Source organism: Cavia porcellus, unplaced genomic scaffold, assembly GCF_034190915.1.
Source record: "Cavia porcellus strain 051 isolate PalLab524CR breed Dunkin Hartley unplaced genomic scaffold, mCavPor4.1 scaffold_22, whole genome shotgun sequence".
NCBI classification, from domain to species: domain Eukaryota; kingdom Metazoa; phylum Chordata; class Mammalia; order Rodentia; family Caviidae; genus Cavia; species Cavia porcellus.
In genome coordinates this window covers 64,257,793-64,276,164 of record NW_026947505.1, presented here as the reverse complement: position 1 = coordinate 64,276,164, position 18,372 = coordinate 64,257,793, and the positions used below count along the sequence as shown (strand labels likewise).

The following is an 18,372-nucleotide window of genomic DNA, read 5'->3' as shown; positions in this document are numbered from 1 at the left end:
TTTTTTTTTCTAGAATGTCCTCCAGTAATTTTTGGTGGTTATGAATTCCTTCAGATTGCTTTGGTGGTCATGAATTCCTTCAGTTATTCTTTGTCATGGAAGTATCTTGTTTCTCCATCAATTTTGAAAGAATGTTTTGTAGGATACATCAATCTGGTTGGAGGTTATTTTCTTTCAGGACTTGAAGTACTTCACTCCAAGCCCTTTTTGGTTTGATGGTTTATGTCAAGAAGTCTGTTGTGATTCTGATGGATTTTCCTTTATAGGTGATCTATTTCTTTTTTCTGAACACTTTTAATATTCTGTTTTTGAGATGAATTTCTGGCATCTTGATTATTATATATCTGGGTGTAGTAGATCTATTTTGGTTATAGCTGACTGGAGTTCTGTATGCCTTACTTATCTGAATATCATTTCCTTTTCCTATGCCTGGGAAATTTTTTTAAATTATTTCTGTAAATAGCCTTTGTATTTCATTTGTGTTTCATTTTTTTATTCTTAAGTTATAGATCCTCTTGACATCTTCTAGCCTGTGTATTGTTACTTCCTGATTCTTTGTCATGGAAGTATCTTGTTTCTCCATCAATTTTGAAAGAATGTTTTGTAGGATACATCAATCTGGTTGGAGGTTATTTTCTTTCAGGACTTGAAGTACTTCACTCCAAGCCCTTTTTGGTTTGATGGTTTATGTCAAGAAGTCTGTTGTGATTCTGATGGATTTTCCTTTATAGGTGATCTATTTCTTTTTTCTGAACACTTTTAATATTCTGTTTTTGAGATGAATTTCTGGCATCTTGATTATTATATATCTGGGTGTAGTAGATCTATTTTGGTTATAGCTGACTGGAGTTCTGTATGCCTTACTTATCTGAATATCATTTCCTTTTCCTATGCCTGGGAAATTTTTTTAAATTATTTCTGTAAATAGCCTTTGTATTTCATTTGTGTTTCATTTTTTTATTCTTAAGTTATAGATCCTCTTGACATCTTCTAGCCTGTGTATTGTTACTTCCTGATTCCTTGTTATTTTTAAGAGATCTTTCCTTTCATGATCACACATTGCAAACCTGTCTTCAAGATTTGATAGTCTGTCTCTAGTTCCTTTCAAGCTGTTTTGCCAGCTTTCAGTGGAGGTTTTAATTTCCTGGTAATCTCTTTGAATCTATTTCATGTATTCTAAATCTTTTGTATTCCTCATTGAAGGTTTCCCTCATTTTTCTATGCTCCTTTATTGTTCAACCCATGTCTTCTTTAGAGGTGCTCATCAAGTCTTATTATGTTTCTCATCTCTTCTTTTACCTGTAATAGTATTTCTGTTCTCAGTTCCTTTATAGCCTCATGAAGTTTCTTTACTTCAGTTACTGTTACTTCAGAAACTTCAGGTGTGCAACTGCTGATCTCCATGTTTATATCTCCTGGACCAGTCCTGCTTGGGTTGGAGGCCAGAGACTGCCTTTTCTTCCTCTTGTCATGTTCCTGGTTTCTTCTGGAAAGTGGGTAGTGGGCCCCCAGCATTTCAGCTGTGTTGGCTACAATGTCTCTGAAGTGAGACTACTTTTTTCTAGTCCATGCTGGGTAGGGATATCTGATGGTGACCATTGGGTGCGCTGGTGTAGGGCTTTTCCCAGCCTGCTGGTGACTACTGGAGTGCAAGCAGGGCCAGAGCAGGCTGCCACCTCCTTCCTGGGCAGAGTAAAAGCAGGGAGCCCTTACCACATATAGTACGTGCAGCAGGGTAGATCTGATTGGCGATAGTTTTAGGGAAACCTCAGAGATGGCTGTTGGAGTGCCTACAAGGGTGGGACTCAATCCAAGTAATTTCCACCAATCTGCTCCGAGCTAAGAGTGACTGAAGCCTGCTACAGTTCTGGCACCAGGCTTATCCTGCCCAACTTCAAAATGGTCCCTGGCCAATTGCCCACTCCCGCAAGAGGACTGAGTCCCCCACACTCACTGCCAGCCAGTGCAGTTCCTGGTCCACTGCTCCCCTCTGCCATTGCGTCTCCCTGGAGAGGCCTTCAGGGTTGCCGGCCACCAGCTTCACTGTAACCGTGCGTCCCCAGGTTTCAACAGCTTCTCTCGCATGGTGGTTCCGGCTCTGGGTGAAAATGCTGCCAGCTACTGCCTTCTTCTGTTTAAGTTTTCTTGTTTTTATTCTCTCTGTGGGCTTTGATTATCACTTTAGGTCCTTCCTGGACCTAAAGGGGATCCACTTCCTTCCTTCCTGTCTTCCCCATGATATATTTCAGCATCTAGACTGTTTCTCTCAGAGAGGCTGTTCATTCTGCTGCTTACTATTCCACCATCTTCCTCAGATCTCTATTTTTTTAAAATTTAAAGTTTCTTACCCACAAGGATATATTGGGTCCATTTTCACAATTAACTAACATGTTCTAGATCATCCATGGGAAAGGACATCTTGTAAGCTTGATTGTAAAGATCTGTTACTTTAATAAAAACAAACAATGTGATATACCTGTATAGCAGTAGAAAATGACTGTGTATTTTGGAGGACTTCAAAATTAATTAATCTTTATATATTCTTTCTAATCTTAACATTCTGAGAGCTACATAGGATTATCCTGTAAATGTTATGTTGTAACAAACAAAATCCCTAAAAACTATTTATTGCTTAAATTTAAAGAAATGCTTAATAGGGCAGTGAAAATGCAAGTCTTACCTGGGAATTTACCAAATGTTTTGTATTGTCATAAACATTGTTTTTACGTCTGCCTTTCAATTTCTAAAAATGTGACTGAGGTTGTGTAATAGTTTATTTTGTTGGATGTGATTTAGTTCAGATGTTTTGAAAGAAATTTTACTATGAAGTTTCATGTTCTCCTTAATTTATAAAAGAAAAACTAGAAATTTGAGTATTTACTTTGCTTTATTTTTTATAATTTTTCATAGTCGATTATCATGAAATTATATTAGAACTTTAAAAATATTTTAGGTGCTGTAATTATTTAGAGGTCTCACATATTTTTGAGTTTCTTTAGTGATGGGAGTGTTTTCGTTGCACAAGCTATTTAGGCTTAAATGGCAGGAACATGACTAGAAAATACTAGTGTTAGATGTATTTCAGTCAGCATGTTTCATTGACAGGTGCTCAATGGTTGTTGGTATCCTTGTCAGTAAAGACAGTCCTTTGACATTAAAGTCACCAGCTCAGTCCTGATTTGGGGTGACTCTATTGGCACTTCTATCAGGCTGCAGCTGATCAGTGAATGTCAGTGCTGCTGCTGCATTTCATGATTGTCACCAGCCTCTGTAGGTTGTGTGTGTGTGTGTGTGTGTGTGTGTGTGTGTGTGTGTGTGTGGTGTAGTAGTAGTAGTAGTAGTAGTAGTAGTAATAGTAGTACTTCTTTTAACCAAACTTTGAAATTGCTTACCTCTGAGAAATAAACTAACAGGCCACAGGAACTATAAGTATCCTTAAGGCATGCAAAACCATATACAAAGTGATGATTTAGATGGAGATTAATAATGATTACTTTGACTCTAAGCCAATCAATGGTTGGAGCACCTGGGGACTCATTAAATGGCATTTGTGGAATCTGTAACCTAGGTTTGAGCTGTATTTCAGAAAAGCAGTGACAGCCTTTAATGTCTAATTGACCTCTTCTCTTTGTTTCATTTCCTTTCACTTTCCATGTTTGTCTCTGCTGTGGTCCCTGATGGCAGCAAACAGCACTGCTCAGCATATTGAACTTCTGTTCAGAGCTTCAGCACCTCAGTTTGGGCAGCTGTGTAATGGTAAGGACTTGAAAGTTCCTTAGTGTCAACTGCGTGTTCTCTTTTTCCTCCCGTGAGTGAATTTTATCCTGAGCTTCCCCACCCTGTATCTTCCCACAGTTTATGGTTAACTACTTCGTACCCCACTTTCAAACATTTTCCCTAAGGTGGAGAGTATGTTTTGGAAGCATTGGTACCTGTCTACAAAATCAAAGAAAGCAGGGTGCTAGAATGAGTTCCGTTTGCCACCCCCAGAGGTTAGCTTGGACAAGCCATTTACCTCTCTGGATTGCTTTGCAAAATAAAGGGTCAGCCATACCCAAATGTCAGTAGTTGTGGTATGCTTTTTACAAAGCTGACTTTAGTTGTTAAATTCTGAAATTGTTTCCTGGAAATGATAGCGGATAGGCTGATGTTGTTTTTCGGTACTGGGAACTGAATCATTGGCCTTGAGCTACATTCACCGCCCTTAGTTGGTTTCAGACAGCATCTTACTGAGTCACTGTGTGGCAAACTTGTAGCCTTCCTGCCACAGCCTTACAGAGAGTTGGGATTTTAAATGCTCACCACCTTGCCCTCGTGGTTTGTTTTCATGGTTTTATTTTCAAACTGTTCTTAGTTGGAAAAATGAGAAGAGTAATACTTTGCTGGAATTGATTTTTACTGGTTTGTGAAATCCAAAAGGCTAGGACCATACTCATTAGAAACTAATTTTCTGGTGAAACATTCCATCCTCTTCATTTCTTCAAACAGTGCCAACAAGAACAGATTCAGGAATCCCAAACCGTTCTGATTTTGCACTACCTTAGTAAAAAGACACTAATAATAAGATGGTTACAATATTCCCAGTATGTTCTGGTATCCCAGGCTTGGGTTTAAGCAGCAGGGTCTGTGACTTAAAAGAGCTCCCACTTGAACAGTTTTGGAGTTTAGCAGTAGCTTCAGAGATGCCTAATGGTTTGAAAAGGTAAGCTAGCTAGTATTCTCTTAGAGTGACATGTTTATCTCTGTGTCCTCACCGGCGTTAACACTGGTGGTCAGGACTTGTTAAACTGCAACTATCGGCCCAGGCTGTCCCATTCAATCTTATGAGCCCATTAGATTCTCTTTATTTCTAGTCTAATTCTCCCTTTTGCAAGCCTTTTTGAAGGTTCCTTGGGTCCCTCTCGTGGATATTCTGCATGAACCCAGTGATAGTAGATGAGAGCTTATGTGACCACAAAGCAGTTGCTTGGATCTTTGCATGTTACTTGCCCTTGTTAGATTGATAAGGACCCTGTGTAATGTTATAGGCACCTTATTCTGCTTGTTACTTACTTCTGTTTAAATTGGAGCAGCATTCCCTGTGAGACCAGGCCTCTGGCCATAGGCACCCTTAACAAGTTGAACCAATATAATTATAACATATATATTGAAATGGCATGTATTTTGTCAATATTTTCCCAAATTAATTCATAGAAGTTATTCCTGAAGGACATCAATTATAAAAAGTTTGTGTTAGGGCACAGTGAGGGTTCCTGACCAAAATAAGAAAATGATGCTATTGGTCTTCTTCTTGGAGTTTTACCTTGATATATGCTAAAAGAAAGGAATAGTTTACCTTTGCTTAAGCCAGTGCTTTCTAATCTTACCTGATTACTGAACCCACTTTTTCCATATTACATCTATTAATATGTAATATGCTATGGGAAATGCTGCTTTAGATAAATAGGATATTTTTTTCATCAAAGTATGCAGTTACCAGTAATATATTGTTGTTATAATTGATATTTGTTTTCCAGGAAAACAAATTAGAGAAATTAAGAAATAATTGTAGTGCTTCTAACATTACTACTCAAGTCATGATTGTGACATTCACATATGTCACAGAAACACTTTTGTTTCACAGCAAGTGCAGCATTCACTGGGACAGTGACACAGACAGCCCGTGGTTGGTAGTCTCATACCATATATTTGTTTTTTTATCAGTTGACTGACAAGATGATTTATTTAGTATGTAATTTCTACTATCAAAATAGTAATGTTTTGGATTTGTGTTATTTGTGAAGCTGTTATCCTCTTAGTGCACCAGGCTGGTTTTGCACAGCAATAAGGATTTATAGTCTGCCTTCTCACAATGCTCTCCTAATGGCCCACTTCCTCTGTGTGGAATATAATGTAGCACTGAATTAGTTATGTCACTTTTTTCCTAAAGCTAATTTTTGTACCACAAATGCCAGTTTGACACATTTGTAATGACAAGAACTGAAAAGTAACATGTTGGCAGTGGAACACCTAGATAATTTTGATCACTGTCATAAATATGTTTTTGGGACTCTGGAAATTTAAGTTTTTCCTCTGATTGAGAAAGAGAATTTTAAAAATATATTCTGGAATAGCTGATCATCTCTACAATGTAAAATTTTATTATCCATAATAATAGAAAACAGTTAACAAATAGATAACAAAACCCTAAAGTAATCAGAAGTTTGTTTTAACTATTAGTTCCAATCCCTTATCTACCAGAATCTTTCAACAAGTTTGTGAACAAGCATATTGGTTAAGCATGTTTCAACTGCCAGGGATGGAAAATCTCCCAATGACTATGCATAAACAAGATAGGTTATTTTTCTTTCTTGTGAATGAAGTGGTAAAGGTGGATAATTCAGGCAAACTTCCTAGCTGTACTCTTAGAGGGGAAGAAGGCTTACCACTTTCTCTTGAGGACCCTTCCTAGAAGCTATATGCCTTTTGAGACTTCCTTCTTACTACCCACAATTTAATTATGTGATACATTTATAGCATGGAAAACTGGGAAACTCAGTTTTTATTCTGAGCATCCATATGCTCAAGCAAGCTTCAAAATAAATAACTTAATGAATTTTGTATTTCTTTTTTTCCTCAATCACTTCCAGGAAGAGGGAGAAACAAATTTTTAGTAGTAGGTTAAGAGAAAGTGTTGTGGACAACATAAATAATACTCTGACTTCATAATTAGCCACTAAGTGTAGGTTGCCTTCAGTCCAGTAAAGGTATGAAGTAAAATTCTTAATTTTCCCACCCCTGGATTCGTTTATGTTCAATGTGTTTAATAATGCTGTGAAAAATCACCAACAAAAAGCACTTGGAGGAATGTTACAGTGAGAGGGAATTAATTCATATGCCACTGAGTGCTCTGGTACAAATTCAGCACAATCAAAATCCTTGGTTCAGAAAGTTTAATTAATTCTTTTTAAGGATGCTTATTGCACTAGTTATCAAAGCTGCAGTTTTGTGTTGTTCAGGTACACTTTCTTATAGAAATAGTTATGTTCCTCCAACCTGTTTCACTTGGACTTCTACGTGATTCCATCAAGATGTATTGTTGAAGACCAGAACATTAGAAGTTATCACCACTCTATTTCATCTAGCAGCCTTTGGTTCTGACGAAAAACTATAGCCCAAGTCTGTCCCCTGTCTCCAGTTCCCATTACTACTTTAATCCAGGTTCCCCTCACAGCGCTTCTAAACCCTCGCATTTGTCTTCACTGGATTTCCTCCCTTCATTCTCAAACGATCATAGGTAAGCTATCCTTCAGACAGAAGTCAGAGGAATGTTTGTTTTAGTGTAAATCACGTGCTGCTTTAGTGTTTGGGGCACAGTGTTTTAGTCTCCCATTGCCTTCCTTAGTACTGTACTTACAAATCCAGCCCGTCAGGGCTGAACTGTGGGACCTGGCCTAAACTGTCCTGTCTTCTCTCTTACCACCCTTGAGCTGTACTGATTCACTTAGCCATGAATGCACTGAGCTCATCCCTAGAAAGCCCAGCGACGTCCAAGCCCTCCCTCAACTCCTGAAGTCTGCTCACATCATCCTCTTTCATCATTTTCCACCATGTACCACTCTCTGGATAATTTCACTCACTTGTTTGTCTCTGTCATTTCCAAAAACATGAACAAAATGCCTGCTTTTCAGTTTACCACTGTGCCTGTGATCTAGAGTGGTGCCAGCACATAGTAAGGGCATAAGAATTTATTGGAAATAGAATAAACAAATTAACAAAAGAAGTAATCATTGTAAATGTTCATTATTTTGTTTCCTTTTGACTACTGGTGGTAACTTAAATGCTTGATTATAACAAAATCAAAGCTCTTAGAAGAACCTACTTAAAGAAATATTATTAAAATACATAAATCCCAACATTGAACATTTAAGCATGTATTAGTAGACACTTAACCTGTAATTATAAGAAAAATATTGGATAACTCTGATAACAATAATGATTAACATATTACTGTATAATGTACGTTATTTTCATGTTTATGTTCAGTCCATAAATGTCCCACTTAATCTAAAATTTTCCTAAATAGCACTGTTGACATTAGACAGTTTGAGCCTACCAAGTACATAGCTTCATCAGAGAAATATTGTATACCTATCTGAGTATATTAATCATAAGTAAAATAGCAGAAGCTAGACTCCACCAAGTAACAGCAACAAGGTCAAAACTGTAAGCTTAAACAAAATAACACATAATCCTCAAGTTCTTCTTGAGAGACTGAAGACTTCAGACTGCTGCAGGGTACATTAAAAAGTGAGTGATTTCTCTTGCTATTTCATGAAAAAGTGATAGATCTCTGAGATATATAGACAGATTTGTATTAACCAGGATATGAATATGTTTAAGTGGAAGCAAACAGTAAGAGATGATTAAGGATGTTCTGACTAGCTATAAATCACTTACATTTCTGAGCAAAACATACAAAAGGTTGCATTTATTTGATTTTCAGATTGAAGATTATGATGTGATAGCAAGCATGATAGGAGCCAAGTGTAAAAAACTCAAGACGCTGGATCTGTGGAGATGTAAAAATATTACTGAGAATGGAATAGCAGAACTGGCTTCTGGGTGTCCACTTCTGGAAGAACTTGATCTTGGCTGGTGTCCTACTCTACAGAGCAGCACCGGGTGCTTCGCGAAATTGGCACGCCAGCTCCCAAACTTGCAGAAACTCTTCCTTACTGCTAACAGGTCTGTGTGTGATACAGACATACAAGAACTGGCATCTAATTGTACGCGACTACGGCAACTGGACATACTAGGTAGGAATGCTGCATACGAACATTTTAAAACCTGGTTCCTTGACATGAAATCTCATCTAGGACTTTTTGCAAGGAAGAAAAAAATTTAAATTTTGTTCAGATAATACTGCTTAATTTGATTGTGTAAGATAGATTTATAGAGAACAGTTATATATGTACTTCAGTATAATAGGACAGTAACATAATTTTACCCTCACAACTGGCAAAAGCTCTGAATAACTGTGAATTGTTGATCTACTTAGAAGAGTGAGAATTCACATGACCCATGTTCTCTGTATGTTGGTGACAAAAAGAAAGAAATGAATTCATTTGTATAATAAATTCAAGCTGGACTTTTTTTTATCTTCTTAATGTTGAACTTTTGATTATGGGATATTGTGAAATTTCCATCCCTGATAATTCTAGTTTTTCCGACTAGTTCTACCTCAAGGCAGTTATCTCTCTTTTTTTTTGGCTTTTTCATTTTTATCGGTACTGGGGATCAAACTCACGACTGCCTGCTTGCAAGGTAGGCACTTACGCCGCTGAGCTAAATCCCCAGTCCCAAGGCAGTTATCTCAAAAATTCTTTCCACCTTTGGAATTCCTTGTGTTCTTAACTAATTCATCAGTGAGGAACCCTTTGATATTTGATTACCTTTTTCCTCCCTTAGCAGAGGTGTCATCCTTGCCCACACAGTTGGTGAACTCATGTGACACTTGAACTGTGCTTCCTGGTAATGTAGGTGCTAACAGATTAGTCTATAAGGTACTTATATATTCTTTCCTCTTTTTTAATGACTAATATTGTAATCCAAAATGTTGAGTATAGTTATCCAATATTATAATCCCTTTTTTAGTTTTCCTCACAATCCAAAAAGTTCTATTTACAATCCTATTGAGACATTATTGGAATCCTAGCAAGTTAATTTTAATCTACCACCTCCAATGCAATCCATGGCGAGAGTAAAGACACCAAAACATATTCCAAATGAAGGGCAGTCAAAGGGTCGTAGTCCAGTCCCCCTGAAGATGTGTGGACAAATGTGAAGAAGGGGGGTGGCTTGAGGATGAGTGACAGTGAGGATGGGGGGAGAGGGTATGGGAGTGGGGGTGGGTAGGAATTATATAAGTAACGTGAGCTAGCTAGCTAGGTAGGGGGAAAATATCTCTGCAAAATACAGAGATAAGGATATGCAGAAGGATCAACTTGCATAATTAAGGTAGCAACTGAATTTTTAATTTTAAAGAGATTAAGACAAAACAGGACATAACAAAGCAGATCAGAACAGTACAATGTAAGCAACACAGAATTTCACTAGAAGACAACTCGTAATTAACAGTAACTACCACAATGTCTCTTCCTTTAAAATAGTTGAGTATAACTTCATATACAATAGTATCAAACATAAAAAAAATAGCATAAAAACATTCAAGAGAATAAGAGTATCACAGAGTATTCAGAACCAAATAGCAGAAAACAAACAATGGCTACTATATTATCTCATTTTCCATAGAAAATTTGTTTATACTTCCATTACATAATACAATCCAATAAGGTACAACATGATAGAGCCAATGGAAACAGAAGAACAAAAGCATGGTAAGACTTCATAGTAAGATGATATTATACCAGTACTGGCTGTTATAATGACTTGTTTCCCTCAAATTAGCTGTTCATACCTCACAGATAATAAAATCAAACAAACAAGGACAAACCCATTACAGCTAACCAATGTGATCATTGTAAGGTTTAAAAACAATGTAAGGGGAATCATGATTACCATAAACTCTTATGTACTCTTACTATTTCTTACGCTAGGGAGACTATACGGTATTTATACATGTGAGTTGGAGTGATTTCGCTTATGAGTATGGTCTCAAGTTGTGCCCATTTATTAGTAAATATCTCAATGTGATCATTCTTTATAGCTGAGTAGTACTCCATTATATAAAAATACCACAGCTTTTTTATCCATTCCTCATTTGATGGACACTTAGGTTGTTTCCAAGATCTGGCTATTATAAATTGTGCTGCTATAAACATGGTTGCACGTATATCACTGTGGTATGATATTTTCAGTTCTTATGGGAATCTTGCCCAGAAGTGGAATAGCTGGGTTGAATGGGACCTCTAATCCCAGCTTTTTGAGGAATCTCCAGACTGACCTCCACAGTGGCTGCACCAGTCTACACTCTCACCAACATTGCAGGAGAGTTCCTTTTCCCCCACAGCCTTTCCAGCATTTGTTGGTAGTTTCCTTGATCCTGGCCATTCTCTCTGGAGTGAGATGGAATCTCAGTGTTGTTTTAATTTGCATTTCTGTAATGACTAACGATGCCGAACATTTTTTCATGTATTTATTTTCCATTTGTATTTCTTCATCTGAGAACTGTGTATTCATCTCAGATGCCCATTTTTGGATTGGATCTTTGAATTTCGGGGATCTGATTTTTTAATTCTTTATGTTTTAGACAGAAGACCTTTGTCTAAGGGACAGTTCACTATGATTTTTTCCCAGTGTGGGGTTTTCTTTTCACTATGCTGGAGATTTCTTTTGAGATGCAGAAACTTTGGAGGCTGTTGCTTTGGTTTCTGATATGTAACGTTTTGTGCCCTGGGGAGTCATACCCCACACCCACTAACTTTTTTCCCTCCTTTCTACATATCTTCCCACTTGCACTGTTGTAAACCTGTTATGAGATAAATATTTTGAGAAGCTTAAGAAGAAGTCATGAATTTATAAGAACAAGGAAAAGCAGCAAAGGTCTTTAAAAATGGATACACGTTTCACTGCATAAGATAATGCTATTGCTGCTTAAAATCTGTTTTACAGTACCCTCCTTAAATAAAAATGTCATATACAGCACTAGATATGAGCAGTTCCAACAACTGGAAGAGATGCTACAGGGCCACAAAGCAGGCAGGAGCACTGGTCCTGAACCAGTGCCCACGGGGTGAAGGTAGGGTCAGTTTTGGGGTGGCCTAATGTTGACCTAGTGAATGCACAAATGACTTCACATAAGATAAAAAGGCGTATAATGAAAACATTTTTAACATTTAGCACCTTTAACTTTCATGGGTATAAAACAAGGAAGTTTCATTTATTATACCATAAAAATATAAGAGGTATAATGAAAACATTTTTAACATTTAGCACCTTTAACTTTCATGAACATAAAGCAAGGAAGTTTCATTTATTGTACCATAAAAATTGATGAAAGACAGCCACCATATGAATATATCTGAATATATTTCTTAAATCTAAAGAGCACAGTAAACAATAATAAATGATTAATAATAATAACCATAATTGTGTGCTGTATATTGTTAATGGGCGATAGTAACCAGATTAATCCTCACAGCCTAGTAGGGTAGTTATTTTTAGCCATACATGAGGAAACAGGCACAAACAAATTAACTGATTTGCTCAGTGTCATAGCTAGTAATGGTACAATTTAGATTTGAACCAAACTCTCATCTCCTAATCACTGAAGTGTGTTTTCTTTGCTCTCTTTAATCCTTATGTGTTAGAGTTTTTTTTTTTTTTAAATACAGATTTTTCATTCAACAAAACCAGTAGTCCTTAGTTTGTAGTCATTGTTTTACATGAGTACTAAGTGGCAGTCCTACTTCATTCACATTGTGGAAAGAAGGAAAGGAAAAGGAAAAAGACATAAATATGTATAGTTATAGATAAGACAGCTAAAAGGACTATACTGCTAATTGTATTAGTTCTTGGAAAAGAATAGTTAATACTTACATGGTTAGATCACTTTTACATGTCTGTACCCTTTTGAAGGTAACAATATGTAATGTTGCAACCATTGTTAAATTCCGATTATCTTGTTTTGAAAACTTATACTGTTACTGTTCTGGGGTTGTTCTTCTTTGTCTCTTTTGCTTTTTGTTGTGCTTTTCTGTCTTTTCTCACATAAAAATTATGAAAATAGTGCTTATCACCGTAAAACTAAGTAAGACACTGTGTATATTTTTACCTTCAAAGAGTTCTTTTTTAAAATTTTATTTAAAGAAAGACTAAACAAAATAGAAAATGGGTAGAAATAATACATTCAAAGAAAAAAGTAAACAGTAAGAAATCACTAGTTGATGATTACAGATTGTCCTCTTACAAATAGTTATTCAAGATACTAAAGTGGAGCATATAAAGTGGGGATTCGGTGAGACTGCAACCAGTTCTGTTCAACTATCCAACAAAATTTAGAAATATGGTCATCAATCCTATACACTTAGCATACGTGCAGTTATCCATATCTTCATTTATGTTGAGATTGAGCAAACCCAAGCAGGCTAATATCACTCTGAACAAAGAAAGATACTATTGCTGGGTTTTACATTATGACACTCCAGGATCAGCACTGGGTGCTTTAAGTGTCTCTTTTTCTTCAGAGTTTCTGTTCATTTCATCATGTGTTATAAGATCGGTTCTCATAAACTTATTTATAGATTCTACACATGCATGAGTCTTAACATCCTTCCTATATTAGAGGGAGAAACAAAACAAAGCAAGGCAAAACAAAACATATTCCTACAAACACATGAAACAAAAAAGACATATAAGACTGTTGTACAAGGAGTTGTACCATGGTTCCTGTGTTGTCTCTTGTTATCTTCAATAGAATTGGCTATATCATCAGACATAGTATAATTGAATATATTAGTACATAACTATTAATAAAAATACAACTTTGTATATAGTATAAAACTTCAAAAACAGGCAGTTATCAAACCAGATTGTGTATCATAGAATCTTGTCATCTTCAGTGTAGTTGCCTATACTCTCAGACTTAATACTATCAATCATATCAGTTTTGAATAAAATCTGTCGATACCAAACAGCAATCAAACAAAGCAGAGTTAACTAAAATAAGTCATGATAAAACAGTATAAGTCATACAGGGCTCCAGATTAGGTTAATAGGAAATTAAAGATGATTACTGTGCTATATCGTAATGTTTTTGGGATAGCTGTCTGTGCCCTCAACCCTAATGCAAGTATACAAACTGGGACAGAATAAAATCTAAGCAGAGTGGTGCGAGTAATGTGGGTTTTAAACAATATCTTCTGCCCTCTTTTTTAACACTCTCCCTCCCCTTTCACTTCCCCAGGGTACACTGTGCATTTTGGGGTCTGACCAAGAGCCTTGCTTTTAAATGGGGGGGGGGGGTGGGGGCGCAACCTGCTATTTACCTAAGTGGTCCTGAACCTTTTCTCTCCTGGACTTATCTCTAATTGTGTTTCTTTACCTATTAAAGCCTGTCTTTCTAACCTATCCACAAGTACTGGTCTAGTTGCCCCTATTACTCTCTGGTTCTTTGTCACATAGAACATTGTTTTCTCATATTTGATTTTCAGTCCATGTACTCTTTTTCATGTTAATTATATTTCCTGTAAATAGTGTCTGGGTAGACTCTGCCTCCTGATCTACTCCACGTGTGGTTCTTTTTTTTTTTTTTTTTTTTTCTAATTTAGTGTATCAAGGCCATCTATATTGGAGATTATAACCAACCTTCTCTGCCTCATTTTGTTATATCCTTTTTTTGCCATCAGTTGTCTGCTTATCTTCTTCACTCTGTTTTCTGCTCCATTCACTGAGGCCTCTCTGCCACTGTTCCTGGAATCCTAGTGCTTTTCTTTCTCTCTAGGATGCCCTGCAGTATTTTCTGTAGATTTGGATTGGTGGTTGTGAATTTCCCAAGTTCCTCTTTGTCTTGGAAGCATCTTGTTTCTCCATTGATTGCTAGAGATAGTTCAGCAGGGTGTATCAATCTAGGCTGGAGGTTATTTTCTTTCAGGGCTTGGAATATTTCGCTCCAGGCTCTTCTTGATTTGATGGTTTGTGTCCAGAAGTCTGTCGTTATTCTGATGGGCCTTCTTTTGTAGGTTGTCTGTTTCTTGTCTCTAACAGCTTTTAATATTTTGTTCTTAAGTTGAATTTCTGGGATCTTGATTATTATATGCCTGGATGTAGCTTTGTTTTGGTTGTAGGTGGCTGGAGTTCTGTATGCCTCATATATCAGAATATCATTTCCTTTTCCTATGTTTGGGAAGTTTTCCTTAATTATTTCTGTGACTAGCCTTTGTAGTTCTTTTGTTGGTACTCCTGCTTCTTCATTCACATTCTTTATTCTCAACTTATAGATCCTTTTGTCATCTTCTAGCCTTTGTATTGTTACTGCTTGTTTCCTTGTTACTTTTAAAATTTTTTCCTTCATAATCCCACATTGCAAAACTGTCCTCCAGTTTGAATAATCTATCCTTAGTTTCTTTCAAGCAGATTTTCCATCTTTCCATAGTTTTTAATTTCTTGAATTTCCTGAATTTCCATCTTTCCATAGAGTTTTTAATTTCTTTGAATCTGCTTCATGTATTCTTTATTTTCTTTACATTCTTTATCAAATGGTTCTCTCCTTTGTTTGAGTTCCTCCCTTCTTCCGTCTGTGTCTTCTTGAGGGGTACTTAGCATCTCTTTTATTAATCTTCTTATATCTTGCTTTACTTGGCTAAATATTTCCCTTTTGAACTCATCTATGAGGTCCTGAAGATATCTCCTTATGTCTACTGGTGCTGTGTCTGATGTTGCATGTTAGCTGTCCTCATTCTCCTTTGTATTTACCTGTCCTGGGTCAGTGTTCTCAGGTTTGGGACCTGGGGACTTTTTGTTGTTGCTTCCTCTTCCTATCTTTTTTGTTTCTTCCATGAGGCCCCAGTTTCTTTCTTTGTTGGTTACAGTTCTTCTGAAACATGCTGGCTAGGTGACCCTTCCCAATGCAGTATGCTAGTGAATTACAAGCAGGGGCATCATATGCTGGCCCTTCCCTCCAGATCAGTCAAGCTGCTGAGGCCTGTACTGTATTACTTTGTGCCACCTCCCCTCCGGGTCAGTCAAACTTCTGAGGCTTCACTGCTTTAGTGTGGTTAATGTGCACCACCGCTGTAGGGACTTGATTTCAGATAACCTATTGGGTCTCAGCCAGGTCATGTGACCCAGGCTTAGCTCACTCCACCAATCCCGTTTGGGACGGGAACAACTGACTGAAGTCACTGCTGCCCCTTTTACTTGCCAGTCCTACCCAGTCTCAGAATGTCGTCTGCCGGAGCACCCCTTTTTGTGGAATGGTTCCACTTGTCACTCACCACAGGTCGATGCAGGCTCCTCGCCAGCTCATTTCTCCATTTGGCTGGCTGACCCCTGACCTCAGTGTGACTGTGCCTCCAGTGAGTCAAATCACCGGGACCTTGGACCGCTCGCAATTCGCCCGCTGAGGTGGGAGCCCTGAACCTTTAGCTGTTCCAATAATAGCACTGGGGCTGTATGTTTGATTGGTTCTTCTCACCTTAGTTTCTTCTTGGAACGAGAGAATTCATCTCCCTCTGTTCGGGTTCCCGGCACTGTATTATGTTGAATTCTAAGTCGACTATCTCAGGGAGCCTCAGTAGCCTGCTGTTATCTATCTGCCATCTTTGCTCGAATCCCCTTCAAAGAGTTCTTAACATAGGAAGAAGAAGAAAAACAACCACAAATGAAATGCAAGAAAGAGGCAAGTCCATTTTGATGGGGCTGAGAAAAGAAAGAATATATATGTAAAATTCCAAAATTAAGGAAACGATTGATTTAAAAGATTAATAGATATTTTAAAGATATCTTTGTGAAGGAATATAAAATAGGAACAGGGCATTCTAAGCAGAAGAAACAGCATGGGACAAAAGTATAGAATTTGAAAATACATTGTATCTTCACAGGATAGACAGTCTAATTTGACTTACCATGTTAGTAAAATGGAGAGTTTCGTGGAAAATTTTGCACATTGCAGTAAGCAATTTACAAAATTAACCAAGGAATAACTACTACAGGATTTTGATCGGGTATGTGTGATATATATGACGTATTTTAGGACTATTAATCTATAAACAGGTAACAGATAGATTGGAGAAGGAAGAAATTAAAATCAGAAATTTTTTTCATAGTCCAGACGATCCAAAGCTGATGTTAGAAAATTAGTCAACCGCCTCCATTCAGCACACATCTGTTCATCATGCACGATCTGAGGCATTGTTTTCAGTATTGCAGATATCACAGTGATCAAGGTAGATGCGGCTCCTGCCATATCTTACCTGATGGCGTAAGCTGACAAATAACTGTGGACAAAAGTGCAGTCATGTGGAAGGATAGGTGATTTGTAATAAATCCATGAATCCCTTCACAGACACACTGTTAGGCTTCGGGAACTCATTTATTAGGGTACTCAGTAGCAAATAGAAACCAGTCATAACAGTAGGCACAAAAACCCTACCTAGGTAAGAGCCAAGGTTGAGATTCTCTGATCTTACATAAAAGAAGGCCACTGGAGATAATTTAAGCATAAGAAAAGAAAGTTATTATGAAGATGCACTTGTATCTCTTGAATCCCATGAGTAGAAGCTCTGAAGAGATCTCAGAACTGGAAACCGTGAAAGGCAGGCAGGCTGTTTTCTCTCTGGTCCACTTTTCCTATCCTGTGTGCTCCAGCACTTGTACCCTCCCCAGCCTCTGCCACGGTACATTCACAGAAGCCCTGCTGGCTCTTCCTCCTTGGTTTTGTCTTGCTCTTTTCTCGTCAGGCTAGCAGTCTGTGCTCCTCTGGGCACAAATCGCTAAATACAGCAGATCCATCCAGCTTTGTATGTTTTTAGAAATAAAGATCTATGGATCTTTATTTCTTAAGGTTTGCTGAATTCCAATTTTAAATTTCCAGGGGAATCCAGATGGCTTCAACTCCTGGGTAGTCACAGGTAGCATGACTGTGTATTTATAGCTCTGGAGTCCATGATGGAAAGGGGAATAGGAAGACATCCTCAGACAGTAAGCTTAGGTTGGTATTTAAGAAATCCAAGAGCATCTCTCAGTAGATGTGCATATATGGTATAACTGTGATTGTTTCTCCCCAGGAAAGTTGTAATTAAAGCAGCAGATAACTGCTTAGACTCAAGTTATATTTTACCTTTATTAAGTACCTGACATGTGTCAGATGCTTTACATAATTTATTTTTCAATCAAATAAACCATATTCACTTCGAGTTTAACATTGGCTAAACTAACTCATCATCCATTTATTTTCTAGTAGTATTATTGCATAACATCTCAGTGTAAAATTTACCAAATGGTGTTGTATTTATTTGTTTTCAACCCTGGTCATTGCGTTCTTAAGGCAAAGGTTGTCTTGTTTATCTTGGCATTTCCAGTGCCTAATACAGATACTCACAACCATTAGTTAAATAGTTACTCAGTGATTACTTTGCACGGTTGAATTATTGTAGGTATGGCTGCCACATTTGACCCATAGGTCAAGGCAAATGAGATGTGAAAACCGTTTTGCAGAGATAAAACAGCTGGACAGTAGAAGCAGGACTCTCTGTAAGAGCCAATTGGAAAAGATCGTAAGTAGGAATGAAGGTGGTGGGCAGAGGATTGACCGCATTTAAGTCATAGGTGCTTGGGAACATTCAGGCTTCCTTTTATTAAACAGAGCCATTTCAGCGTGAAGCTTTGGTTTGGTTTGGTTTTGGGGTAGTGCGTGGACTGAACAGATGCTGG

The 18,372-nt window shown here is 37.5% G+C and overlaps 1 protein-coding gene across 4 annotated transcripts in view; it reads left to right on the top strand.

Annotated features, from left to right (window-relative positions):
* Fbxl4 (F-box and leucine rich repeat protein 4) overlaps positions 1 to 18,372 on the top strand; it is a 93,818-nt gene that overhangs the window by 66,633 nt on the left and 8,813 nt on the right. For 2 of the 4 annotated variants that reach the window (XM_063233282.1, XM_005002627.4), the window contains 2 exons: positions 3,685 to 3,756; positions 8,486 to 8,798. In XM_063233282.1, coding sequence (XP_063089352.1) covers positions 3,685 to 3,756; positions 8,486 to 8,798 — 385 coding nt within the window. Of the gene's footprint in view, positions 1 to 3,684; positions 3,757 to 8,485; positions 8,799 to 18,095; positions 18,216 to 18,372 lie in introns of all 4 variants that reach the window. The other 2 variants (XR_010042027.1, XM_063233283.1) reach the window with 2 other exon arrangements.